The 21,875-nt window shown below is 48.4% G+C and overlaps 2 protein-coding genes across 2 annotated transcripts; one reads left to right on the top strand and one right to left on the bottom strand.

The window, feature by feature from the left end:
• Window positions 1-10,125: 10,125 nt before the first annotated feature.
• LOC141462661 (endonuclease domain-containing 1 protein-like) lies at window positions 10,126-11,699 on the top strand. The gene is made up of 2 exons (XM_074144647.1): window positions 10,126-10,407; window positions 11,157-11,699. Exons 1-2 carry the CDS (start codon window positions 10,126-10,128, stop codon window positions 11,697-11,699), a joined length of 825 nt encoding a protein of 274 aa, XP_074000748.1.
• Window positions 11,700-15,133: 3,434 nt separating this feature from the next.
• Window positions 15,134-20,999, bottom strand: LOC141462541 (endonuclease domain-containing 1 protein-like). The gene is made up of 3 exons (XM_074144447.1): window positions 20,910-20,999; window positions 17,904-18,221; window positions 15,134-16,809 (listed from the first exon to the last, which is right to left on the bottom strand). The coding sequence occupies exons 2-3, from the start codon at window positions 18,183-18,185 to the stop codon at window positions 16,267-16,269; spliced, it is 825 nt and encodes a 274-aa protein (XP_074000548.1). The 5' UTR covers window positions 18,186-18,221; window positions 20,910-20,999; the 3' UTR covers window positions 15,134-16,266.
• Window positions 21,000-21,875: the final 876 nt, after the last annotated feature.

Below are 21,875 nucleotides of genomic sequence, written 5' to 3'. Positions count from 1 at the left end.
TCACACTTACTACTGATTTTGTTAAATCACTGTTTCACCTTAATAAATATTTCACTACTTCACTCTAACCAGTGAAGTTAATCACTCCGTCTGCAACAGTGTCTCAGGTCTGATTGCAGCCAGCAGAGATCCAGGCACTGCCCAACTTCATAAGCAGTCGTGTCCTGTGCCTTTTGAGGTGCCCTGATGTTTGCAAGACACCCGGTGGGGCTTTCTGACCTGCTGCAGGATCCTTGGGAACAGCCGCACCCATATGGGTCAGTAGCCAGAGGCACTGAAATGACACTGATGGTGCTGCTCATTGAGATAGGAGATTTTTTTCTGTTTAGGAGGACAAGGTAGGAACCATCATTGTTATTTTGGGTCCTCTGGAAAGCTGGCACAAGCAAGGGTTATTGCAGCTGTAGACGACAGGAGCAGAAGTCCACAATGCTACTGGGAACTGCCCAGTGGTCTGTGGTGGGATCTGGTTGTCGATACTCAAATGTCCAGAGCCACTGGGGACGTCCTTGGGGAACTTGCCTGGCCTCTGTTTGCTGACGCATATGGGTGCAGACGTCCCCAAGGATCCTGCAGCAGATCAGCCAGCGAGAGAGAATCCAACACCTCTCTGGACAGCCTGTTCCAGGGCTCTGCCACCCTCACAGGAAAGAAGTGCCTCCTCTGCTTTACATGGAACTTCCTATGGTCACATTTGTGTCCGTTATGTCTTGTCCTGTCATTGGAATCCTCTGGAAAAAGACTGGCTCCATCCTCAAGACACCCACCCTAGAAGTTTTTATGAGCAGTGATAAGATGCCTCCTCAGTCTTCTCTTCTCCAAACTGAAAAGATCTAAGTCCCTCAGCCTTTCCTCATCAGAGAGATTTTCTAGTCTCATAACCATCTTCGCAGCCCATAATTATGGCCTCTCCAGCAGTTCCCTGTCCTGGACGAGGGAGCCCAGAACTGGATACAGTATTCCAGATGTGACCTCACCAGGGAAGAGTAGAGGGGAAGGATGACCTCCCTCGACCTGCTGGCCACACTCTTCTTGATGCACCCTAGATGCCATTGGCCTTCTAGGCCACAAGGCCACATTGCTGGCTCATGGTCATCCTGTTGTCCTCCAGGACTCCCCACTTGCCCTTGTTGAACTTCATTAGGGTCCTCTCTGCCCAACTCTCCAGCCTCTCCAGTTCTCACTATATGGCGACACAACCTTCTGGTGTGTCAGCCACCCCTCCCAGTTTTGTGTCATCAGCAAACTTGCTGAGCATACTCTCTGTCCCCTCACCCAGGTCATTGATGAATAGATTGAAGAGGACTGCACCCAGTACTGACCCCGGGGGAACACCATTTGTTACCGACCTCCAACTAGACTCTATGCCAGTAATCAAGGCTCTCTGAGCTCTCTCTTTCAGCCAGTCTTCAATCCATCCCACTATGAGAATTCTGTGGTAGATGGTCTCAAAAGCCTTGCTGAAGTCAAGGTAGACAACATCCACTGCCCTTCCCTCCTCTTCTGTCCAGTCATGCAATAGTAGGAAGCTATCAGGTTAGTCAGACCTGATTTCCACTTTTCATGTCAGCATAGGCAGTGCCTACGTGTTGTCCAGAGCTGTGCACTTTCTGGATGGAGAGGTGATGTGAGTGACATTGAATGAGTTCTCCTGCAGGCCAGCTCCCATGTGGTCTGTCCCATAAGAAAAACCTCCATTTCTTCCACTTGTGAAGGTCAGAGGGGAGAGTGTATTGAAGTCCAGCTCTGGCTTCCCCATAAGGATGTTCTCCTGATAGCTACGTCAGCTTTCTGTCTATCAGATGCTCACAATCTCAGTCCAACCTCCTGCTCAAAGCAGGGCAAGCTATGAGGTAGCTGTCCAAATGCAGGGAAATGCAAATACCTCTTGCGACTGCAGTGCAGGAAAAATGGGATTTTGAGCCTGCAATGTCAGAGGAGGGCACTCTTTCTGCTGCAGAGAAAGAGGTGCCAGCAGAGCCTTCTCTTGAGTCTTCGGTCCCCATGGAAGAAGCAACTGAGTAGCCAAAGAGACACTAAGGAGATTGAGCAGTGGAGGCCTTCAGGAAGGAGTAAATCCCAGCAGCAGAAGCCAAATGGGCACGTGAAAACAAAATGCAAGGAAGAGAACCGTGTGAACTGAGGAGACGTATACTGTTCTGGGCTGTTATCACAGAATCACAGAATGATATCAGGTTAGAAAGGACCTCTGGAGATCATCTAGTCTAATCCCCCTGCCAAAAGAGGTCCACCTAGAGCAGGTTGCACAGGAACATGTCTAGGCAGGTTTTGAATGTCTCCAGAGAAGGAGACTCCACCACCTCTCTGGGCAGCCTCTTCCAGTGGTCTGCCACCCTCAAAGTGAAGAAGTTCCTCCTCATGTTTAGGTGGAACTTCTTATGTTCAAGTTTGTGCCCATTTCCTCTTGTCCTATCCCTGGGCACCACTGAAAAAAGACTGGCCCCATCCTCTTGACACCCTCCCTTTAAGTATTTGTAAGCATTGAATCATAGAATCATAGGATCATCAAATCATCCAGGTTGGAAGAGACCCTTGGGATCATCGAGTCCAACCATCTACCCTACACTACAAAGTTCTCCCCTATATCATATCCCCCAACACCACATCTAAACGTCTCTTAAACACATCCAGGGATGGTGACTCAACCACCTCCCTGGGCAGCCTGTTCCAATGCCCGACCACTCTTTCTGTGAAAAATTCTTTCCTAATGTTCAGTCTAAACCTACCCTGTTGGAGCTTGAAGCCATTCCCTCTCGTTCTGTCATTAATTACCTGTGCGAAGAGACCAGCACCAACCTCTCTACAGTGTCCTTTCAAGTAGTTGTAGAGAGTGATGAGGTCTCCCCTCAGCCTCATCTTCCTCATACTAAACAGTCCCAGCTCCTTCACCGCTCTTCATACGATTTGTTTTCCAGGCCCTTCACCAGCTTCGTTGCCCTTCTCTGCACTCGCTCCAGCACCTCGATATCTCTCTTGGATTGAGGTGCCGAAAACTGGACACAATACTCGAGGTGTGGCCTCACCAGTGCTGAGTACAGGGGCACAATCACCTCCCTACTTCTGCTGGTCACGCTATTTCTAATACAAGCCAGGATGCCGTTGGCTTTCTTGGCCACCTGGGCACACTGCCGGCTCATATTCAGCCGCTTGTCAATTAGAACCCCCAGGTCTCTTTCTTCCAGGCAGCTTTCCAACCACACTTCCCCAAGCCTGTAGCAATGCACGGGGTTGTTGTGGACCAGACTAATGCAGGTTGAAAAGCTGACCCAGACCAGACCAAAGATTGGAGGTGCACAGCAGAGGCACCAGCTGCTACTTCTGCCCTCCTCAGTGTTCCAGAAGGGGTCTCAAAGCAGGTCTCTGTTAAGGAACATGGCCCACCTCCCCTGCAAACAACACAACCCTTGCCCACGGCCATGGAAAAAGCATCACAGTCATGGGAAAAAATTCAGGAAAATAACTAATGATATAAAAAATGCCTAATCCCTCCAAGGAGAACAGGTGGATATTATTAAACAATTTACCATGAGGTATTCTTCTAAATGCTCGCTTATGGCAATCCTTGCCTTGCGGAGACAAATGTCTTCAACCCATCCTTTCCCCATAAGGATCAAGCAGTGGCTTTGACATATTACAGCTCAGCTGGGAAAGCTGGCACGTGATTTGGGTAACTTGAGTTCTATTAACTCCACCAGCCTGTCCCTGTGTGTGTAGAGTGGGTAACACTTGGGGACAGTGAGGTCTTCTTCTTGTCACTGGTGAAGCACCACCCTGCTACAAATACTCACCAGCTGAGAGCTGTCGAGTTGCCTGTGGTTACTTTCACTCTTTCAGTCTCCTTCAGCTTTGCAGACCAAAAATCAGCCTGTTATTTTCACTTTCTGATTCTCATGCGGCAGCACGGGGTCTGATGGGGAGGGTTAGGTGATAACCGAAACCCTTTGGCCCAGGTGCATGCTGATACTTCTGCGGGATGGGCGTTGGTGGACGAAGAGGTGGCAGCAAGGAAAAAGCAGGATATTTGCCTGGGAGCAGAGATAAAATGCAGATGTCTAAAAGCGGTGATGTAATATCGATGGAGGAGGAAAATAAGGACGCTGTGTTTGAGTCTATCTTATAGCACATGGATATCTTAAAATAGTCTTGCATAAATATCTTGCAAAGGAAGAAATAATAAGACACCCATCCTCAGGATCTCTTTCTCTGGGATTCATTCATCCTAATTCAGGCATTTGATAAACAGATTTCTGAATCTGCCCTTTATTGTCAATGGAGAGAAAAAGGTGTCTCCAGAGACGAGGTCCTGTTGGTCCACATTTGGCATTTGGTGTAAAATGTGAAAGTGTGGAAAATAGTTCGAATTAAAGTGTTTACTCTGTGTTGAGTACAAAGGCAGGCTAAGCTGGTATTTCGGTGACAGATGTCTGACTTAGAGACACATAAAGCCTTGCACAATAAATCCACCCCCTCTCTTGGTGACTCTGGTTTTGGGGTACATCTAGAAGAGCATTACAGGCCAAGTCACGCCATCCCTGAGGTCACGGCTCCAGGTTTCAAAGCAGCTTTTTCCCACGTACCCAGGAAGAAACTTGGTTCTTGCACGGTGGTATGAAAATGAGCAGAAAACTTCTGTGTCTTCACACCTTTTGTGGACCAGAAGTGGTTGCAGATGCAGTTTACCTTCTGCCAGACAGACGGGTTTCCCCACTGAAAAAAAAAATTGTTTGCTCAAAGTCCAAGAACCTCAACACCATGACTCAGGGTGGGGAGGATTCTTCCTCGTTTTATGGTTCTGTGTGAAAAAGGTCGAGTGTTGAATTGATGGGGAAATCGTGCCATTGAGGTTAGGGCTGGGTTCAGGGATGGAGGAGGTGTATGCTCATGAGAGGAAAAGACAAACCACGCACATTCATGTCAGTAAGCACAGATCGCTCCTGACTAGACCTTCTTAGAAATGCCTCCTCACTTGGTCATGAAAGATTAGCACCAAAGGGGAGGTTGAGATAGATGTGGGAGGTGTCCTTATGCATTTTGTGGGGCTCATGAGACTCCTTTTTTCCATCCCTCCACTTTGTTTCTCCTTCAAAGGGCTCCCTCGTTCAACTCAGCAGCTTTGATGCTATACCCAAAATAGTCAACCCCAGCCTTCAGCACAGCCTGCTAAGGCAATTTGGTGAAGAAATGCACTTTTCCTGCAACCTGGGAGCACGTCCCATACCCCTCCTCCAGGCTTTGCTCACCTTTACAGGCAGTGGGTCTCTGACCTCCAGCAAGGTGCAAACTTTATCTGGAGAAATGCAGTAGCACCAAGCTGATGCGCTGCTCCAGTTGACCGCTGGTCTCGCTGACAGCAAGGGAAAACACAGGGGAGTAGGTTGGACTGGAAAGTATCTCACACCTCGCTGTTGTTCCTCAGGTAAAATGGAAGTCCCAAGACAGTAAAGCAGCTATGGAGCTGGAATTTGTGGGATTTCCTTGCTTTTACCATGCAGCGATAAAAGCATACTTCTTCATTAGCTATAGCAACACTCACAACTGTGCTTTGATTTCATGAATGGGTTGGTCTGTACGGAAGATAATTCATGCGGTGGTTTCATACAAAACCCAAGGTGGTCAGAGGCGTGGGGCACTCCTCCTAGGAAAATTGGTTGAGAGACTCAGGCTTGTTCAGTCTGGCAAAGGGGAGGCTGAAGGGCAGCCCAATAGCTGCCTACAGCTACTTGGAAGGGCAAAGATAACCAAGTCAAGCTCTTTGTGGTTGAGCCAGAAACTACACCAAAGGGCAGCAGCCACAGACTGTGGCTTGGCCAGTGCATGTTGGACAGCAGGATAAAAAATGTCTCTAGGTGGGTAGTACAGCACTGCGACAGGTGATTGGGAAATGACAAATGATGAATTGCAGAGGTGACTCAAGGCTTAGTTGGAAGAAGTCTTGGCTAAACCGGTCTAGAGCTGACAGTGCTTCCGCTTCAAGCAGGAGGTTGAATGATGTTCCTCCAGCTGAAGTTTCCAGCTAGCGTTTCTATGGCCCAATGGTAGATGCATCTCCCATCTGCAATAAACACAGGCTGTGTTACTGCACATTAATTATGCCAAGGGTAATTAGCAGTTATGTCACCATGAAGATTTCCAGTGAGGCTGATGGCCCACTCTATATGGAAATGAGGTTGTTGATTGTGAGCGGAAAGAATGTCAGACCAAACTCCAGAGGAAAAGCCCCATCGCTAATTGGGAAGAGGCACCCCTTTGCTCAGGGTTTGTTGTGCCGTGGGTTGTCTCTGCTGGACTTGGCACCCCCTGAGGCCTCTGGATGTGGCATGGCAGGGAGGGCCAGCTCGCATGTCCACAGCATGATGATCCACTTTATGGTCCCATCTCTATATACATGATGCCTATTTTATAATATTTACTTAGCCAAAGCATAACATAAAAATACAAAAGCTATCCTTTTCAAAACCCTTTCCTTATGGACAGATCTCTGAGGCAAACAGCCCCTCCTCGTTCATGCTCATGACATTGGCTTGTCAATCCAGCAGGAATTTCAGGGGAGTTTTTGTAACCTTCTAGGAGGACCTGCTTGTTACAGTCCTCCCACTGGACTCTGCACTCAGCTCTGCGACTCAGCCACTTCTTCTGTGGTACTCCTCAGTTCTTCAGTGTCCTCTAAAGTGACCCACACTTCCTGAGATTACCTATGAGGATGTCATGGGAAACTGTGTCAAAAGCCTTGCTAAAGTCAAGGTAGACAACATCCACTGCCCTCCCCTCATCCACGCAGCCCTTGTTGTAGCTATTGTAGAAGGCTATCAGATTGTTCAAGTGTGATTTCCCCTTGAGGAATCCATGCTGACCACTCCTGATGACCTTTTTTTCTTCTACATGCTTAGAGATGACACCCAGGGTGAGCTGTTCCAACACCTTCAGCAGTGGACCCACATTTTCCCTTATCTCCTTTTTACAGCTGATGTACTGGAAGAAGCCCTTCTTCTTGTCCTTGACATCCCTTGCCAGGTTTAATTCCAAGTGGGCCTTAGCCTTCCACGTTGCATCCCTGAGCACACTGACAGCGCTCCTGTACTCCTCCCAAGTATCCAGTCCTCTTTTCCCTTCTTCCACCTGAGTCTTTCCAGAAGCTCCCCGCTCATCCATGTAGGTTTCCTGCCTCCTTTGCCTGCTTTCTTGCTCCATGGGATGCACTGATCTTGAGCTTGGAGGAAGTGGTGCTTAAACATTAGCCAGCTCTCTAGCACACCTCCTTCCGTCTAGAGCTTTAGCCTTTGGGAGTACTTTTGAAGAGGCCAAAGTCAGCTCTCCTGAAGCCGAGCCATCTCGCCTGGGGAAGGGGCTTTCCCCAGGAGCCACCATCTCTCTGTCCTGCTTTGCAATTGGAAAGCAGAGCCAGAATATTTTTCATTGTTTTGGGTTTTTTTGGAGAAGCAAAGCTGCTCTGCTCAGTGTCAGAAACCTCGATATAGGGAAGGGGTTTGTGTGCTCGATAGTGTCCAGCTATTACACGTAAGAAGTGGTGCAAGCCTCAACACAGGGAAGGGGTTTGTGTGCTCAATAACGTTCAGCTATCACGTGTAAGAAGTGGTGCAAGCCTCAACACAGGGAAGGGGTTTGTGTGCTCGATAGCACTCATTTATCGCATGTAGAAGTGGTGCAAGGCTTTAACACAGCAGTTACGGAGACCACGACACCTTGGTTTTGGCTGAGGACTGGCATGAGTGCAGCAATCCAGCCGTTTTGGATCCTTACCCCACAGCAGAAAAGCTCTTCATCTTTGAACCCAGCTTACCCAAGCCAGCAAGAGCTGAGTTGCAAGTGGGTTTTGCTGGCATCTTCTCACCTTGCTCCAGTCCCCCAAGACAACTTCTGGAGGCCATTTTTGAAGTATGTCAGAAGAGTCTCTGAGAGCCAGGCAAGCTGAAGGTATCTGCTGCTTCTGGGTACTTCCAGCTTTGTAGGTATCACACATCAATAAACTACCCTCTGCACTGAGCAGCAGATCAAAGTATCCTGGTTATATTAAGATGGTCAGAGCACGTAAAAAGGGATTTTTCCATTGCCGCGGGGCAGTGCTGGTGGATAAGAGGATGACCGAGAGCCAGCAATGTGCCCTGGTAGACAAGAAGGCCAATGGCCTCCTAGGGTGCATCAAGAAAAGTGCAACAAACAGGTTGAGTGACGTCATCCTCCCCCCATACTCTGCCCTGGTGAGGTCACATCTAGAGTCTTGTGTCCAGTTCTGTGCTCCCCATTTCAAGAAGGTCAGGGAACTGTTGGAGACGGTATAGCAAAGGGCTACAAAGATGATTAGGGGTGGAGGACATCTCTCTGATGAGGAAAGGCTGAGGGACTTGGGTCTATTTAGTCTGGAGAAGAGAAGACTGAGGTGTCATCATCATCAATGATAAGATTGCTTACTTAAAAGCTGGTTGTCAGGAGGATGGGACCTTTTTTTTTTCAGTGGTGCCCTTTATAGGACAAGAGCACAGTGGTGTCCTTTACAGGACAATAGGCACAAACTTGACCATAGAAAGTTCCATGAAAACCTGAGGAGCAACTTCTTTGCTGTGAGAGTGCCAGAGCACGGGAACAGGCTGCCCAGAGAGGTGCTGGAGTCTCTGTCTCTGGTTGCCCTTGTTGAGCTCCAACATCCCCCCTCCAAGGAGAAAATCACAGTTTATGCATTCACTGTGTTTTGTGGCTCTTTACTTTTTATATTAAGGAGGGGTAAAGACAGAATGTATGGCTTAGGAAAGCATGGGAAAACATAGACAATTAAAGATCTGGAGAGTATTAGAGAGACAAGTAGAGGCAGAAGAGACTGGAAGAAGCTGGGAAATTGTCACTACACGAGGTATTCTCTGCTCTTTGAAAAAATAAAATCAAGTATTCTCTAAGGAAAAAAAAAAATTCAATTTTGGTTATGTTCAGATCAAAACCTCACAAAAGAAATGCTATTCCCAAAAGGGTGTAAACTACCTCACTTTGAACTGGCGCTCTCAGAAGCTGATCTCTCAGATCCCATTAGATCTGGAGCCCTTGGCAGCTCTGGCACCCAACTGGGGAATTCTGGTGGGACGCTCTGAAGTAGTGGCAGTATTCCTGCTGCTCACCTGCTGCCCAGGCCAACTGTTGGACCTCTCCAAGGATGCTTTGGGGAAACAATAACTATGGGAAGCCTTAGGAAAGAATGCACAAGGAGATACCTTGCAAAAGGCCTCTCTGGAAAACCACTGGTCCTGGCTGCACCCCTGCACAAACTTCCCCTAAACCCCATTTGAGAAATCTAACAAAGTGGAATTACACAATGCTGCCTTCCTGGAGATCATATATAAACCCTCCAAGGTCACAGCCAGTTTCAGGCTGTAGCAGAGGCGTTTGAAACTCCTCTACCATTTTGGGGCTGACAGCGGAGACCTGTGCATAGAAATTCTGTTTGTGTGCTGCCCTTTCAGACGGTAGGTTGGTTTCTATATATCTGATATTAACTTTGTTAGCTATATTTTCAGCTTGTGGAGAGGGTGGTGCAAAAGAAATTCTTTCCTGTGAGGGTGGTGAGGCACTGGCCCAGGTTGCCCAGAGAAGCTGTGGATGCCCCCATCCCTGGACATGTTCAAGACTACGCTGGAAGGGGCTTTGAGCAATGTGCTCTAGTGGGTGGTGGAAGTTGATGATCTTTTAGGTCCCTTCCAATTCTTAACCGTTCTATGATTCTATGATTCTATGGATAGACGAACCTTTCAGTATCTTTTCTGCATTAGCTGGGGCAGATTCTGTCACACTCGGGAGAGTACCGGAATAAGTCACTTCTTGTGGTTCACTCTTCTCAGGTTTCAGCTTACAGATCTCCATATTCCTGCTCCAACACTAGTAGAGACATAAAGGACCAGATGTCTTGGGTCAGAGCAAGGATATCTCTAGCTCAATACCCTGAATCTGATGGAAATTGATAAGTGAGGGTCAGGGAAAAGAATAAGAAAAGTGCAAATATGCAAATATTGAAATCTCTGCTGCAGAAAGGTCTGCCAAGCTTAGTGTCTCTCTGCGTTTCCTCTCCAGGTGAGCAAGAGCCCTTCACTTGAAATCCTCCCTGCGATGTTGTTGCTGCTGCTCCTGCAGGTCTGGGCGAGCTGCCTCTGGCTGGGACACAGCGAGGTGGTGACATCCTTTCAAACTTGCCCTCAGTTTTTCTTCCGTGGAACACCCCCAATTAATGGCCTGCAGCCTAACTGCCCAGCCTGGATCTGCCAGCGTTACAACAACCAGTATCACTATGCCACCCTGTATGACAGATGCCTGCGTATTCCTGTATACTCCGCTTACCTCTACCAGCCTGGACAGGGTCCAAGACCTAAACACTGGATGGTTGAGCCCCAGGTGAGTGTCCTCTCTTACAGCACATCACCCTCCAGTCACTAAAAGGTGAACCGCAGCCTTTAACCAAACACTTCCTTTTCCTCCCACCCCCCACACATGTGCAGATGGATCCCCTGGATGGGATTCATCTCATCTGACTTCAAACACCTTCAGCATAGGATTCCTCTGATGTGTTTGAGACATCAGCAAGAGGATGGAGTGAGTCACAACTTAAGAGTGCCCATTTTTCTGCATTGACCTTAAAGGAATCTTATATTACATTACATTAGTTTACATTACATTGAGTCAAATGACTCCTCTTCCTGTCCCATGCTGTGGTGGGGAAACAAACGATGAGGAAAAGACAACCAACAGCAGATAAATTTGAGGGACCACCTGTGCTGGTCTCTGATCTCCACTTCCACCTACAGTTGCCCCTTACCACCATTGCCTTAGGCTTGGTTCAGAAAGATCCACCAGATACTCAGACCTTTGCAAACTATAGAACCCCCCAAATATCCTTCACCAAAACTTCAGGCCTTCAGGTAAAAAATACTAAGCAACAGAAGAAGAGGAAATTCAGGTCATTGCTAGGGACACAGTAGCAGTGGGAAATGTAGGTGAAAATGAGCCACAGAAGGAAGCCATAGGCCCTTTTCCATAGGAAGGTTAAATATGTTTCCCTAAATAAGAAAAGAAAGGTATTATAATTATGATCCCTTACTCCCATCCCCAATACTAACACCTTTTCCTCTTCTTTACCTCTCAAGCTGATGGGTCCAAATTATTCCAATAATATGCAAACAGAGACTACGCTCAGGAATCAGTCAAAGGTTACCTTACAACAAATCATGAACAGCCAGGCTGTCTCCCAAGACTACACGAACCTGACGGGTTTGAACCGTGGCCATTTGAATCCACGCTGCCATCAACCCAACAACAACAGCATAACGGCTACCTTCACCCTCACCAACATAGTCCCACAGAATCAGAATCTCAACGGCGGTGCCTGGAGCCAGTACGAGGTGCAAACGATGGCCAACATGAGTCAAGGCTGTACCACCACCTATGTTGTCGTGGGTGCCGTGCCTGGGAACAACTATATCGCTAACGGGAGGGTTAATATACCTGGCTACATCTGGTCCAGTGCCTGCTGCATCCTGCGCAACAACCAGAGGAAGACTTGGGCGGTCATTGCCGTAAACGGCAACAATCCAGTCCAGGTCCTCACACTAGGGCAACTGGAGAACAGGTTGACCAATCTATACAGGAGGGGCCAGGTTTCTCTATTTCACACCGACTGTCCCCGTTAACAAGCCCCACTTCACATGCCGGCTGTAAAAGGCTCGTCACCCTTCACCACTAGCAGCAGCACCACATGTCCTGTGCAGTGTCCGTCCTGCTTCCTCCTCTAGTTCTTTTCCAGCTCTGTCCCTCAGAGCACCTTCTCCTCTGATTAAAGGGAGAAAGACGTCAGCAGAGACTCCTGCTGGTTTGCTTTGCTGCCCACCCTTGGAGGGAGTCCTTGGCCTGGCCCCTCTGAGGGGCAGGTTGGAAAACAGCCCATGGGCAAGGAAATCAGAGCAGCTTTGCCTTTTTTTTCCTTTTCTCCATGCCCATACATAGATTGTAGTTCCTTCCTCTCCTCCTTAGCTATCCCTGATATTGTGCTGGTGACTTGTCCCTCACCTCCTCAGGAAGGGGGTTGTTCTAGGGTAGCTCAGGTTGCCCAGGGACATTGTGGAGTCTCCATCTCCAGAGACAGTCAAAACCTGACTGGACACAGTCCTGGACAACCTGCCCAAGCTGAGCCTCTTTCAGCAGGGGTCTGCTCCAGAGGACCTCAAGAGGTCCCTCCCAACCTCAGCAACTTGGTGACTCTGTGATTTATCTGGGGACCATGAAAGCAAAGGGCCCAAGGATTGCTGAGAGCCTGGTAGGAATATCCTACAGATACTTTCTGACCAACACAGCGAAGGACAGCGAAGGAAAAGGGAGAGAGGAAAGGTGGGAAGGGGGAAGACAACTAAGCACAGGAGGAACATCCCAGCTCTCCTGAACTCTGTAGATAGGTAAAGCAAGGAGAAGGAAGGAAATAACATAGATCAGTCACTAGGCTCCCTGTCCCTGAACATACATGATGGCTGTGCTTATTTCAATTTATTAGCCTGCTTTTGATTGCTTGCTTTTGGACCATGCACCTTGAGAGCAGGAGCTGAGGTATCAGACAACCGGGCTCAGGGATCAGCTATACAGCAAGCTTTGAGCAGTCAAAGGTAAATTTCTGTGATACACTGGTTGGGTTTCATTCTCTGCTCTACTTCTGAACCTGTTCTGCAGATTTATGTATAACTGATTTTGTGAAAGCTATTCCATGGGTGTGAAAGGTCAATGTATGCCATAGAATTTACTTCCTGAGTAGCAGAAAATAAAAATTATTTGCTGCAGTGCTGGCTTGTGGGGTCACCTTATGTGTAAACCATAATTTGCTTCCCACTGAAAGTTCCACTACCAGTAATGCCCCAGCACCTACAGCACCCACCCTTGCAGGAGGCAGGCTGTCCACAGCCAATCTGCAGGTGCCATAGCACCGACAAAAGTGTCACCATCAGACTCCAGTGACTTTTCCTATGGATGTGCATGAATAAAGTGGACCATGGTGCAAAGAGCTCATAGAAACTCTCTCACAGAGATACCAGCTTGAGCCTGAACTTCTCGGCTCAGGAGCTCTTCATCAGCCCATGGGGTCTCACTGCTCACCCCAGACAAACCTCTTTGGAGGCTGCACAAAAATGAGGGATGGGATTCAGGTGCAGAATCAGGCACCTACATGCAGGTGTCTCCATGTGTGCTGGGTGTCTGAGCTCTGATTGCAGACAGCAGAGATCCAGGCACTGCCCAACTTCATAAGCAGTGGTGTCCTTGGCCTCTTGAGGTACCCTGATGTTTGCAAGACACCCAGTGGGGCTGGCTGATCTGCTGCAGGATCCTCATGGACACCCACACCTATATGAGTCAGCAGATAGAGGCACTGAAATAGTATTGATGGTGCTGTTCATTGAGGTAGGAGAACTTTTTGCTTTTTAGGAGGTCAAGGAAGGAACCATCTGTGTTATTTTGGGTCCTCTGGAAATCTGGCACAAGCAAGTGCTGTTGCAGCTGGAGAAAGAATCTTAGAATCATAGATTCACAGAATGATATGGGGTTGGAAGGGACCTCTGGAGATCATCTAGTACAACACCCCTGCCAAAGCAGGTCCGCCCAGAACAGGTTGCAGAGGAACGTGTCCAGACAGGTTTTGAACATCTCCAGAGACGGAGACTCCACTACCTCTCTGGGCAGCCTGTTCCAGGAGTCTACCACCCTCAAAGTAAAGAAGCTCCTCCTCAGGTGTAGATGGAACTTCTTATGTTTGAGTTAGTGCCCGTTACCTCTTGTCCTGCCACTGGGCACCGCTGAAAAAAGACTGTCCCCATCCTCCTGACATGCACCCTTTAAGAATTTATAAACAATGATAAGATCCCCCCCTCAGCCTTCCTTCTCCAGACTAAAAAGACTCAAGTCCCTCAGCCTTTCCTCATGAGAGAGATGTCCTACGCCCCTAATCATCTTTGTAACCCTTGGCTGTACCGTCTCCAGCAGTTCCCTGTCCTTCTTGAACTGGGGAGTCCAGAACTCTACAAAGTGCTCCAAATGGGGCCTCACCAGGGCAGAGTAGAGGGGGAGGATGACCTCCCTCGACCTGCTTCTTATACTCTTCCTGATGCACCCCCGAATGCCATTGGCCTTCTTGGCCACAAGGGTACATTGCTGACTCATGGTCATCCTGTTGTCCACCAGGACTCCCAGCTCTTCTTCCACAGACCTGCTCTCCAGCAGGTCAGCCCCCAACCTGTACTGGTGCAGGGGTTTATTCCTCCCCAGGTGCAGGTCCCTACATTTGCCCTTGTTGAATTTTATCAGGTTCTTCTCTGCCCAACTCTCCGGCATGTCCAGGTCTTGCTGTATGGCAGCACAGCCTTTTGGTGTGTCAGCCAAACATCCCAGTTTTGTATAATCAGCAGACTTGCTGAGGGTACACTCGACAGGAGCAGAAGTCCACGATGTTACTGGGCAGTGCCCAGTGGTGTGTGGTGGATCTGGTTGCCTATGCTCAGGTGTCCAGAGCCACTGGAGATTCACTTAGGGGAGCTCGCATCTCACAGATCCTGGAACAGATCAGCCAGCCCCACTGGGTGTCTTGCAAACATCAGGGTACCTCAAGAGGCCAAGGACACCACTGCTTATGAAGTTGGGCAGTGCCTGGATCTCTGCTGGCTGCAATCAGAGCTCAGACACCCAGCACACATGGAGACACCTGCATGTAGGTGCCTGATTCTGCACCTGAATCCCATCCCTCATTTTTGTGCAGCCTCCAAAGAGGTTTGTCTGGGGTGAGCAGTGAGACCCCATGGGCTGATGAAGAGCTCCTGAGCCGAGAAGTTCAGGCTCAAGCTGGTATCTCTGTGAGAGAGTTTCTATGAGCTCTTTGCACCATGGTCCACTTTATTCATGCACATCCATAGGAAAAGTCACTGGAGTCTGATGGTGACACTTTTGTCGGTGCTATGGCACCTGCAGATTGGCTGTGGACAGCCTGCCTCCTGCAAGGGTGGGTGCTGTAGGTGCTGGGGCATTACTGGTAGTGGAACTTTCAGTGGGAAGCAAATTATGGTTTACACATAAGGTGACCCCACAAGCCAGCACTGCAGCAAATAATTTTTATTTTCTGCTACTCAGGAAGTAAATTCTATGGCATACATTGACCTTTCACACCCATGGAATAGCTTTCACAAAATCAGTTATACATAAATCTGCAGAACAGGTTCAGAAGTAGAGCAGAGAATGAAACCCAACCAGTGTATCACAGAAATTTACCTTTGACTGCTCAAAGCTTGCTGTATAGCTGATCCCTGAGCCCGGTTGTCTGATACCTCAGCTCCTGCTCTCAAGGTGCATGGTCCAAAAGCAAGCAATCAAAAGCAGGCTAATAAATTGAAATAAGCACAGCCATCATGTATGTTCAGGGACAGGGAGCCTAGTGATTGATCTATGTTATTTCCTTCCTTCTCCTTGCTTTACCTATCTACAGAGTTCAGGAGAGCTGGGATGTTCCTCCTGTGCTTAGTTGTCTTCCCCCTTCCCACCTTTCCTCTCTCCCTTTTCCTTCGCTGTCCTTCGCTGTGTTGGTCAGAAAGTATCTGTAGGATATTCCTACCAGGCTCTCAGCAATCCTTGGGCCCTTTGCTTTCATGGTCCCCAGATAAATCACAGAGTCACCAAGTTGCTGAGGTTGGGAGGGACCTCTTGAGGTCCTCTGGAGCAGACCCCTGCTGAAAGAGGCTCAGCTTGGGCAGGTTGTCCAGGACTGTGTCCAGTCAGGTTTTGACTGTCTCTGGAGATGGAGACTCCACAATGTCCCTGGGCAACCTGAGCTACCCTAGAACAACCCCCTTCCTGAGGAGGTGAGGGACAAGTCACCAGCACAATATCAGGGATAGCTAAGGAGGAGAGGAAGGAACTACAATCTATGTATGGGCATGGAGAAAAGGAAAAAAAAGGCAAAGCTGCTCTGATTTCCTTGCCCATGGGCTGTTTTCCAACCTGCCCCTCAGAGGGGCCAGGCCAAGGACTCCCTCCAAGGGTGGGCAGCAAAGCAAACCAGCAGGAGTCTCTGCTGACGTCTTTCTCCCTTTAATCAGAGGAGAAGGTGCTCTGAGGGACAGAGCTGGAAAAGAACTAGAGGAGGAAGCAGGACGGACACTGCACGGGACATGTGGTGCTGCTGCTAGTGGTGAAGGGTGACGAGCCTTTTACAGCCGGCATGTGAAGTGGGGCTTGTTAACGGGGACAGTCGGTGTGAAACAGAGAAACCTGGCCCCTCTTGTAGAGCTTGGTCAGCCTGTTCTCCAGTTCCCCTAGTGTGAGGAGCTCAACTTCATTCTTGTCATTCTCGGCAATGACCGCCCAAGTCTTCCTCTGGTTGGTTCCCATCTCGCAGCAGGCACTGGACCAGATATAGCTGGGTTTATTAACCCTCCCCTTAGCGATATAGTTGTTCCCAGGCACGGCACCCACGACAACGTAGGTGGTGGTACAGCCCTTGGTCTTACTGATCATTGTTTGCTGCTCATAGTTGTTCCAGGCACCACCGTTGAGTTTCTCATTCTGTGGGATTATATTGGTGAGGGTGAAGGTAGCCGTCCTGCTACTGGAGTTGGAGTGATGGCCACTGGGATTCAAATGGCCACGGTTCAAACCCGTCAGGTTTTTGTAGTCCTTGAGGATAGCCTGGCTCTCGCTGAGTTGCTCTAAGCTGATTTTGAAGTTATTTAAGAGGGTCCATTCTCTTTCCATAGCTTTGGGATAAGTTTGACCCATCAGCTTGAGAGGTAAAGAAGAGGAAAAGGCGTTAGTATTGGGGATGGGAGTGAGGAAGCAGGTTTCTCTGGAGCAGAAGTTTCTGAGTGCCGAGAACCCATTTTTTGTCATCTCAGTGTACAAAAATGCATGAGATAAATCATAAAGCTGCTTCTCACCAATGAACACAAGATATTAAAAAACAAACAAAGAAGATATTAAAAAACAAAAAAAGCTCGGAATTTGACTGCTCCCGATTTGACTTGTGACCTTTGAAACCCAGCCTGCAGCCTGTGGTGGGAGTCTGGGTGGACGCATGAGACAAGGAGCATTTTCCACACTCAGGTTTGAAAGGTGACTTTGGTGAGACACCTCTCCTGCCACATCTTGTTCCCTTTCCTCCCTTCTCCACATCCCACAACTGCCCAGGCCTCTCCCCAGTTCCTCCCACCCCCATTGAGCACATCCAACCTCCATCACCTGCATCGAATCACGCTCTCATCAGCCCTGGCCTTTGCTCTGTTCAGCCCCATTTCCACAAGAGCTCTCTCAGTCTCCATAACAGGTTTTCATGCCTTTTTTTGTCCAATTTGTCAACAGCCTAGTGTTTTACAAGTTTAAGGGAAAACAAGCACACAGATATTGTCTTTGAAGTTTAGGTGTCTTAGGGCATCCTTGAAGGTGGACAGGATGGAGGATGAGATGAGGATGAGCAGAAGAGCCATGGAGCCCTACCAGGAGGAGATGAGGAGGGCTCAGACCCTTCTGCTCTTCTCCTGTTTCACCCCTCACTCGAGAAAAAGTTTATGTGGTTGCTGCAAGTGTACCACACTCCTGAAACACTGGTGTTTGCATTCCTCTAATCTCATGTTCCTTGAAGGTCAATGAGGAAGAATGGGCACTTTTAGGATATGACTCATCTAATCCTCCTGCTGATGTCTCAAACACATCAGAGGAATCGTAAGCTCAAAGTGTTTGAAGTTAGATGAGATGAATCCCATCCAGGGGATCCATCTGCATGTGTGTGGGGGGTGGGAGGAAAAGGAAGTGTTTGGTTAAAGGCTGCAGTTCACCTTTTAGTGACTGGAGGGTGATGTGCTGTAAGAGAGGACACTCACCTGGGGCTCAACCATCCAGATGTTAGGTCTCTTGCCAGGTCCAGGCTGGTAGAGGTAAGCGGAGTATACAGGAATACGCAGGTCTCTGTTGTACAGGGTGGCATAGTGATACTGGTTGTTGTAACGCTGGCAGATCCAGGCTGCGTTGTTTGGCTTCAGGGCTTCATTTGGGGGTGTTTCCCGGAAGAAAAACTGAGGGCAAGTTTGAAAGGATGTCACCACCTCGCTGTGTCCCAGCCAGAGGCAGCTCGCCCAGACCTGCAGGAGCAGCAGCAACAGCATCGCGGGGAGGATTTCAAGTGAAGGGCTCTTGCTCACCTGGAGGGCAAATGCAGAGAGACACTAAGCTTAGAGGAAGCTCATCATGGCCTGGAGTCATTTTTGCACTTGTGGGACAAGGCTAGCAGAGGAGGGGAATATCAGAGACTAAGGAGGGGACAACTTCTGTCCTCTTAGATATGGAGAAATCAACAGGGGAATTAAGGTGAAATGTAAAATATGTTTTAGCTACCTAGACGAGGCAGTGGTGGGAGAAATCAGCCCCTCTGAGGAGTGATCCAAACTTATCCCATGTCTAATCAGCTCACACTGCAAAATTTTCTTGCAACTGAGGCATGCTGTTGGGCAAAGGGCCACCTTTTCCAGATACCTGTGCTGGCCAAGAGCTCAGTGGGAAGGCACGGTCTTGAATACCACGACCAACATGGTTGGTTTTGGTTTGGTTTTGGTTTTTTGTACTGGCACTGGAGAAACAAGCCTGAAGGCACCCAGGAGCTGGAAGCCACTGTTTCAGTGTATCACCTTGCTCCCTTCTGCTCTGGGGACCTTTCCACAGCAGAGCACCAGCAGCTGGGCAAATTCTTTGCCCAACCACCTGCAATGTTGAGCTGGGCTTTAGTCTTGAGAGGATTTGGAAGGGAAATAGCAGCAATGTTGCTATTCCTGCTTATCTCTGTCCCCATCCAAGTTCGCACAGACATGCAGATCTTCCATAACTCCTCTGTGCTCGCAGCATGTCTAATCTCCCTCTAAGTTAGGTCATATCTTTAACCCAAAGTGGTCCAGCTTGAGGTCCTGGCTCTCAGACAGCTGAGATTGAGAATTGTGTGCCCTGCTGCTCAGCTTGCATTTTTGAGGTGTCCAACCTCAGAAAACGAACTGTTCCCCAGGGATCAGTACTGGGTCCAGTCTTGTTCAATATCTTCATCAATGACCTGGATGAAGGGATGGAATGTACCTTGAGCAGGTTTTACCAGAAGGCCGTGCCACCATACAGCAAGACCTGGACAGATTGGAGAGTTCGGTAGAGAGGAACCTGATAAAATTCAACAAGGGCAAATGTAGGGACCTGCACCTGGGGAGGAATAAACCCCTGCACCAGTACAGGTTGGGGGCTGACCTGCTGGAGAGCAGGTCTGTGGAAGAAGAGCTGGGAGTCCTGGTGGACAACAGGATGACCATGAGTCAGCAATGTACCCTTGTGGCCAAGAAGGCCAATGGCATTCGGGGGTGCATCAGGAAGAGTATAAGAAGCAGGTCGAGGGAGGTCATCCTCCCCCTCTACTCTGCCCTGGTGAGGCCCCATTTGGAGCACTTTGTAGAGTTCTGGACTCCCCAGTTCAAGAAGGACAGGGAACTGCTGGAGACGGTACAGCCAAGGGTTACAAAGATGATTAGGGGCGTAGGACATCTCTCTCATGAGGAAAGGCTGAGGGACTTGAGTCTTTTTAGTCTGGAGAAGGAAGGCTGAGGGGGGGATCTTATCATTGTTTATAAATTCTTAAAGGGTGCATGTCAGGAGGATGGGGACAGTCTTTTTTCAGCGGTGCCCAGTGGCAGGACAAGAGGTAACGGGCACTAACTCAAACATAAGAAGTTCCATCTACACCTGAGGAGGAGCTTCTTTACTTTGAGGGTGGTAGACTCCTGGAACAGGCTGCCCAGAGAGGTAGTGGAGTCTCCGTCTCTGGAGATGTTCAAAACCTGTCTGGACACGTTCCTCTGCAACCTGTTTTGGGTGGTCCTGCTTTAGCAGGGGTGTTGTACTAGATGATCTCCAGAGGTCCCTTCCAACCCCATATCATTCTGTGATTCTATGAGCTTATAGAGCGAGAAGTGGCCAAGAGATGGTAGCAGCAAGCACAAGGGATTGCATCTTCACCAGAACCCTGGCTGCTGCTGTAGCAATATTGAGGGGCAGCTCTTCTCATGGTTGCATGGGATTCCTGCTGACCCAAATCTTTACCTTTGCTGCTTGTTTTTCCCGTACAGTAAAAAGCACTGGTGTGTGAATTTCTATTTCTTGAATATAAACAGGTCCCGGTTTGTCTTACTCAGATGTTAACATGGTTTTCAGCAGTCAGCAAGATCTTTCTGCTTGGAGAAAACTGCTCAAAAATTCTCTGTGATGCTGGGAGCAACACAAAGTGCTTTATCTTCTTTCAGATGCAACACAGGCTTTGGGATAAGCACTGATATTTCCATTTTTATTGCCAGGCATTCTACAGATTGTTTTTAAAATAACTGGCATTTTAAATAAGGTAGGCAGGACAAGCAGCTAGAAGGACTGATGGGAGAGAAATCTGTCATGGCCTCTAAAAGATAAACCCCTTTTGGCTGGGGAATTGTGTGAACCGAGGACTGCTGGAGATTTGGAAACTCCCTTTGTGCATTTGCCCTTTTCTTATTGTTTTCCCTGACCCTCATGTATTAATTTCCTTTGGATTCAAGATATTGAGCTAGAGATACCCTTGCTCTGACCCAAGATATCTGGTCCCTTATCTCTTTACTAATGCTGGAGCAGGAATATGGAGACCTGTAAGCTGAAACCTGAGAAGAGTGAACCACAAGAAGTGACTTATTCCGGCACTCTCCCAAGCGTGAGAGTAGTATCTGCCCCAGCTCAGGCAGAAAAGTTACTGAAAGGTTCTTCTTTTGCACCACCCCCTCCACAAGCTGAAAATATAGCTAGCTAACTTAATATCAGATATATAGAAACCAACCTACCGTCTGAAAGAGCAGCACACAAACAGTATTTCTATGCACAGGACTCCGCTGGCAAAGTGGTAGAGAAGCTTCAAATGCCTCTGCTACAGCCTGAAACTGTCTGTGACCTTGGAGGGGTTTATATATGATCTCCAGGAAGGAAGAATTGTGTAATTCCATTTTGTTAGATTTCTCAAAAGGGGTTTAGGGGAAGTTTGTGCAGGGGTGGAGCCAGGACTTGTGTTTTTCCAGAAGCCTTTTGCAAGGTCATGGGCAGAGGTATGGTACTCAGTAAGCTCCCCCCTCTCTTATTCAAGTTTGATGTGAATTTTCCAGGTGACTTGGCAACAGAAACTTAATTATGTAAGGTGTTTTATGGCATTTGTGATAACCTTGAATTAGGAGTTCCCTACATCTGTGAACCAAACTCTGTCAGTGGGCCAAAGACCTTGAATCTACCCTTTCCCAGTGTTGCACACGAAAGAGGGTACAAACCCAACTCCCATCTGCTTGGTGCATGCCATAATCAACAGACAATAATTCATAAAAGTGATGTTGCCAGATGAGGTGTAAAGGTGTGCCTGGCACCCTCTGAGATCAGGAGGGGACTCTGCACCCAAACATCTTCAGTGATTCTTTTACAAACTTTGTCGATGCCTGTGTAGCAGACATGGGCATTCAGACAAAACCCGATGCCTGGTGTTGACTCTTATCTAACCAACACCTTGCTGGAGCCTAGGGAATATTACATCCTCAAAGAGATGTCCAAGACAGGCAGGAGAAATTGCAGTTATCAAGATGAATAACTTAAAAAAAACCCAAAAACAAGACAGAATCTGTTTTACTACAATTGGAGATCTCAGTTCACCATCGGGCATCTCCTTGCCTATCTTTTCCCAAGGATTCCCATACTTATTGTTTCCCCAAAGCATCCTTGGGCAGGTCCAGCATTTACCTTGGGCAGCAGGCAAGCACCGGGAATACTGC

This window comes from Numenius arquata, chromosome 2 (genome assembly GCF_964106895.1).
Source record: "Numenius arquata chromosome 2, bNumArq3.hap1.1, whole genome shotgun sequence".
In the NCBI taxonomy this organism is placed as follows: domain Eukaryota; kingdom Metazoa; phylum Chordata; class Aves; order Charadriiformes; family Scolopacidae; genus Numenius; species Numenius arquata.
This window is presented reverse-complemented; position numbering and strand designations above follow the sequence as displayed.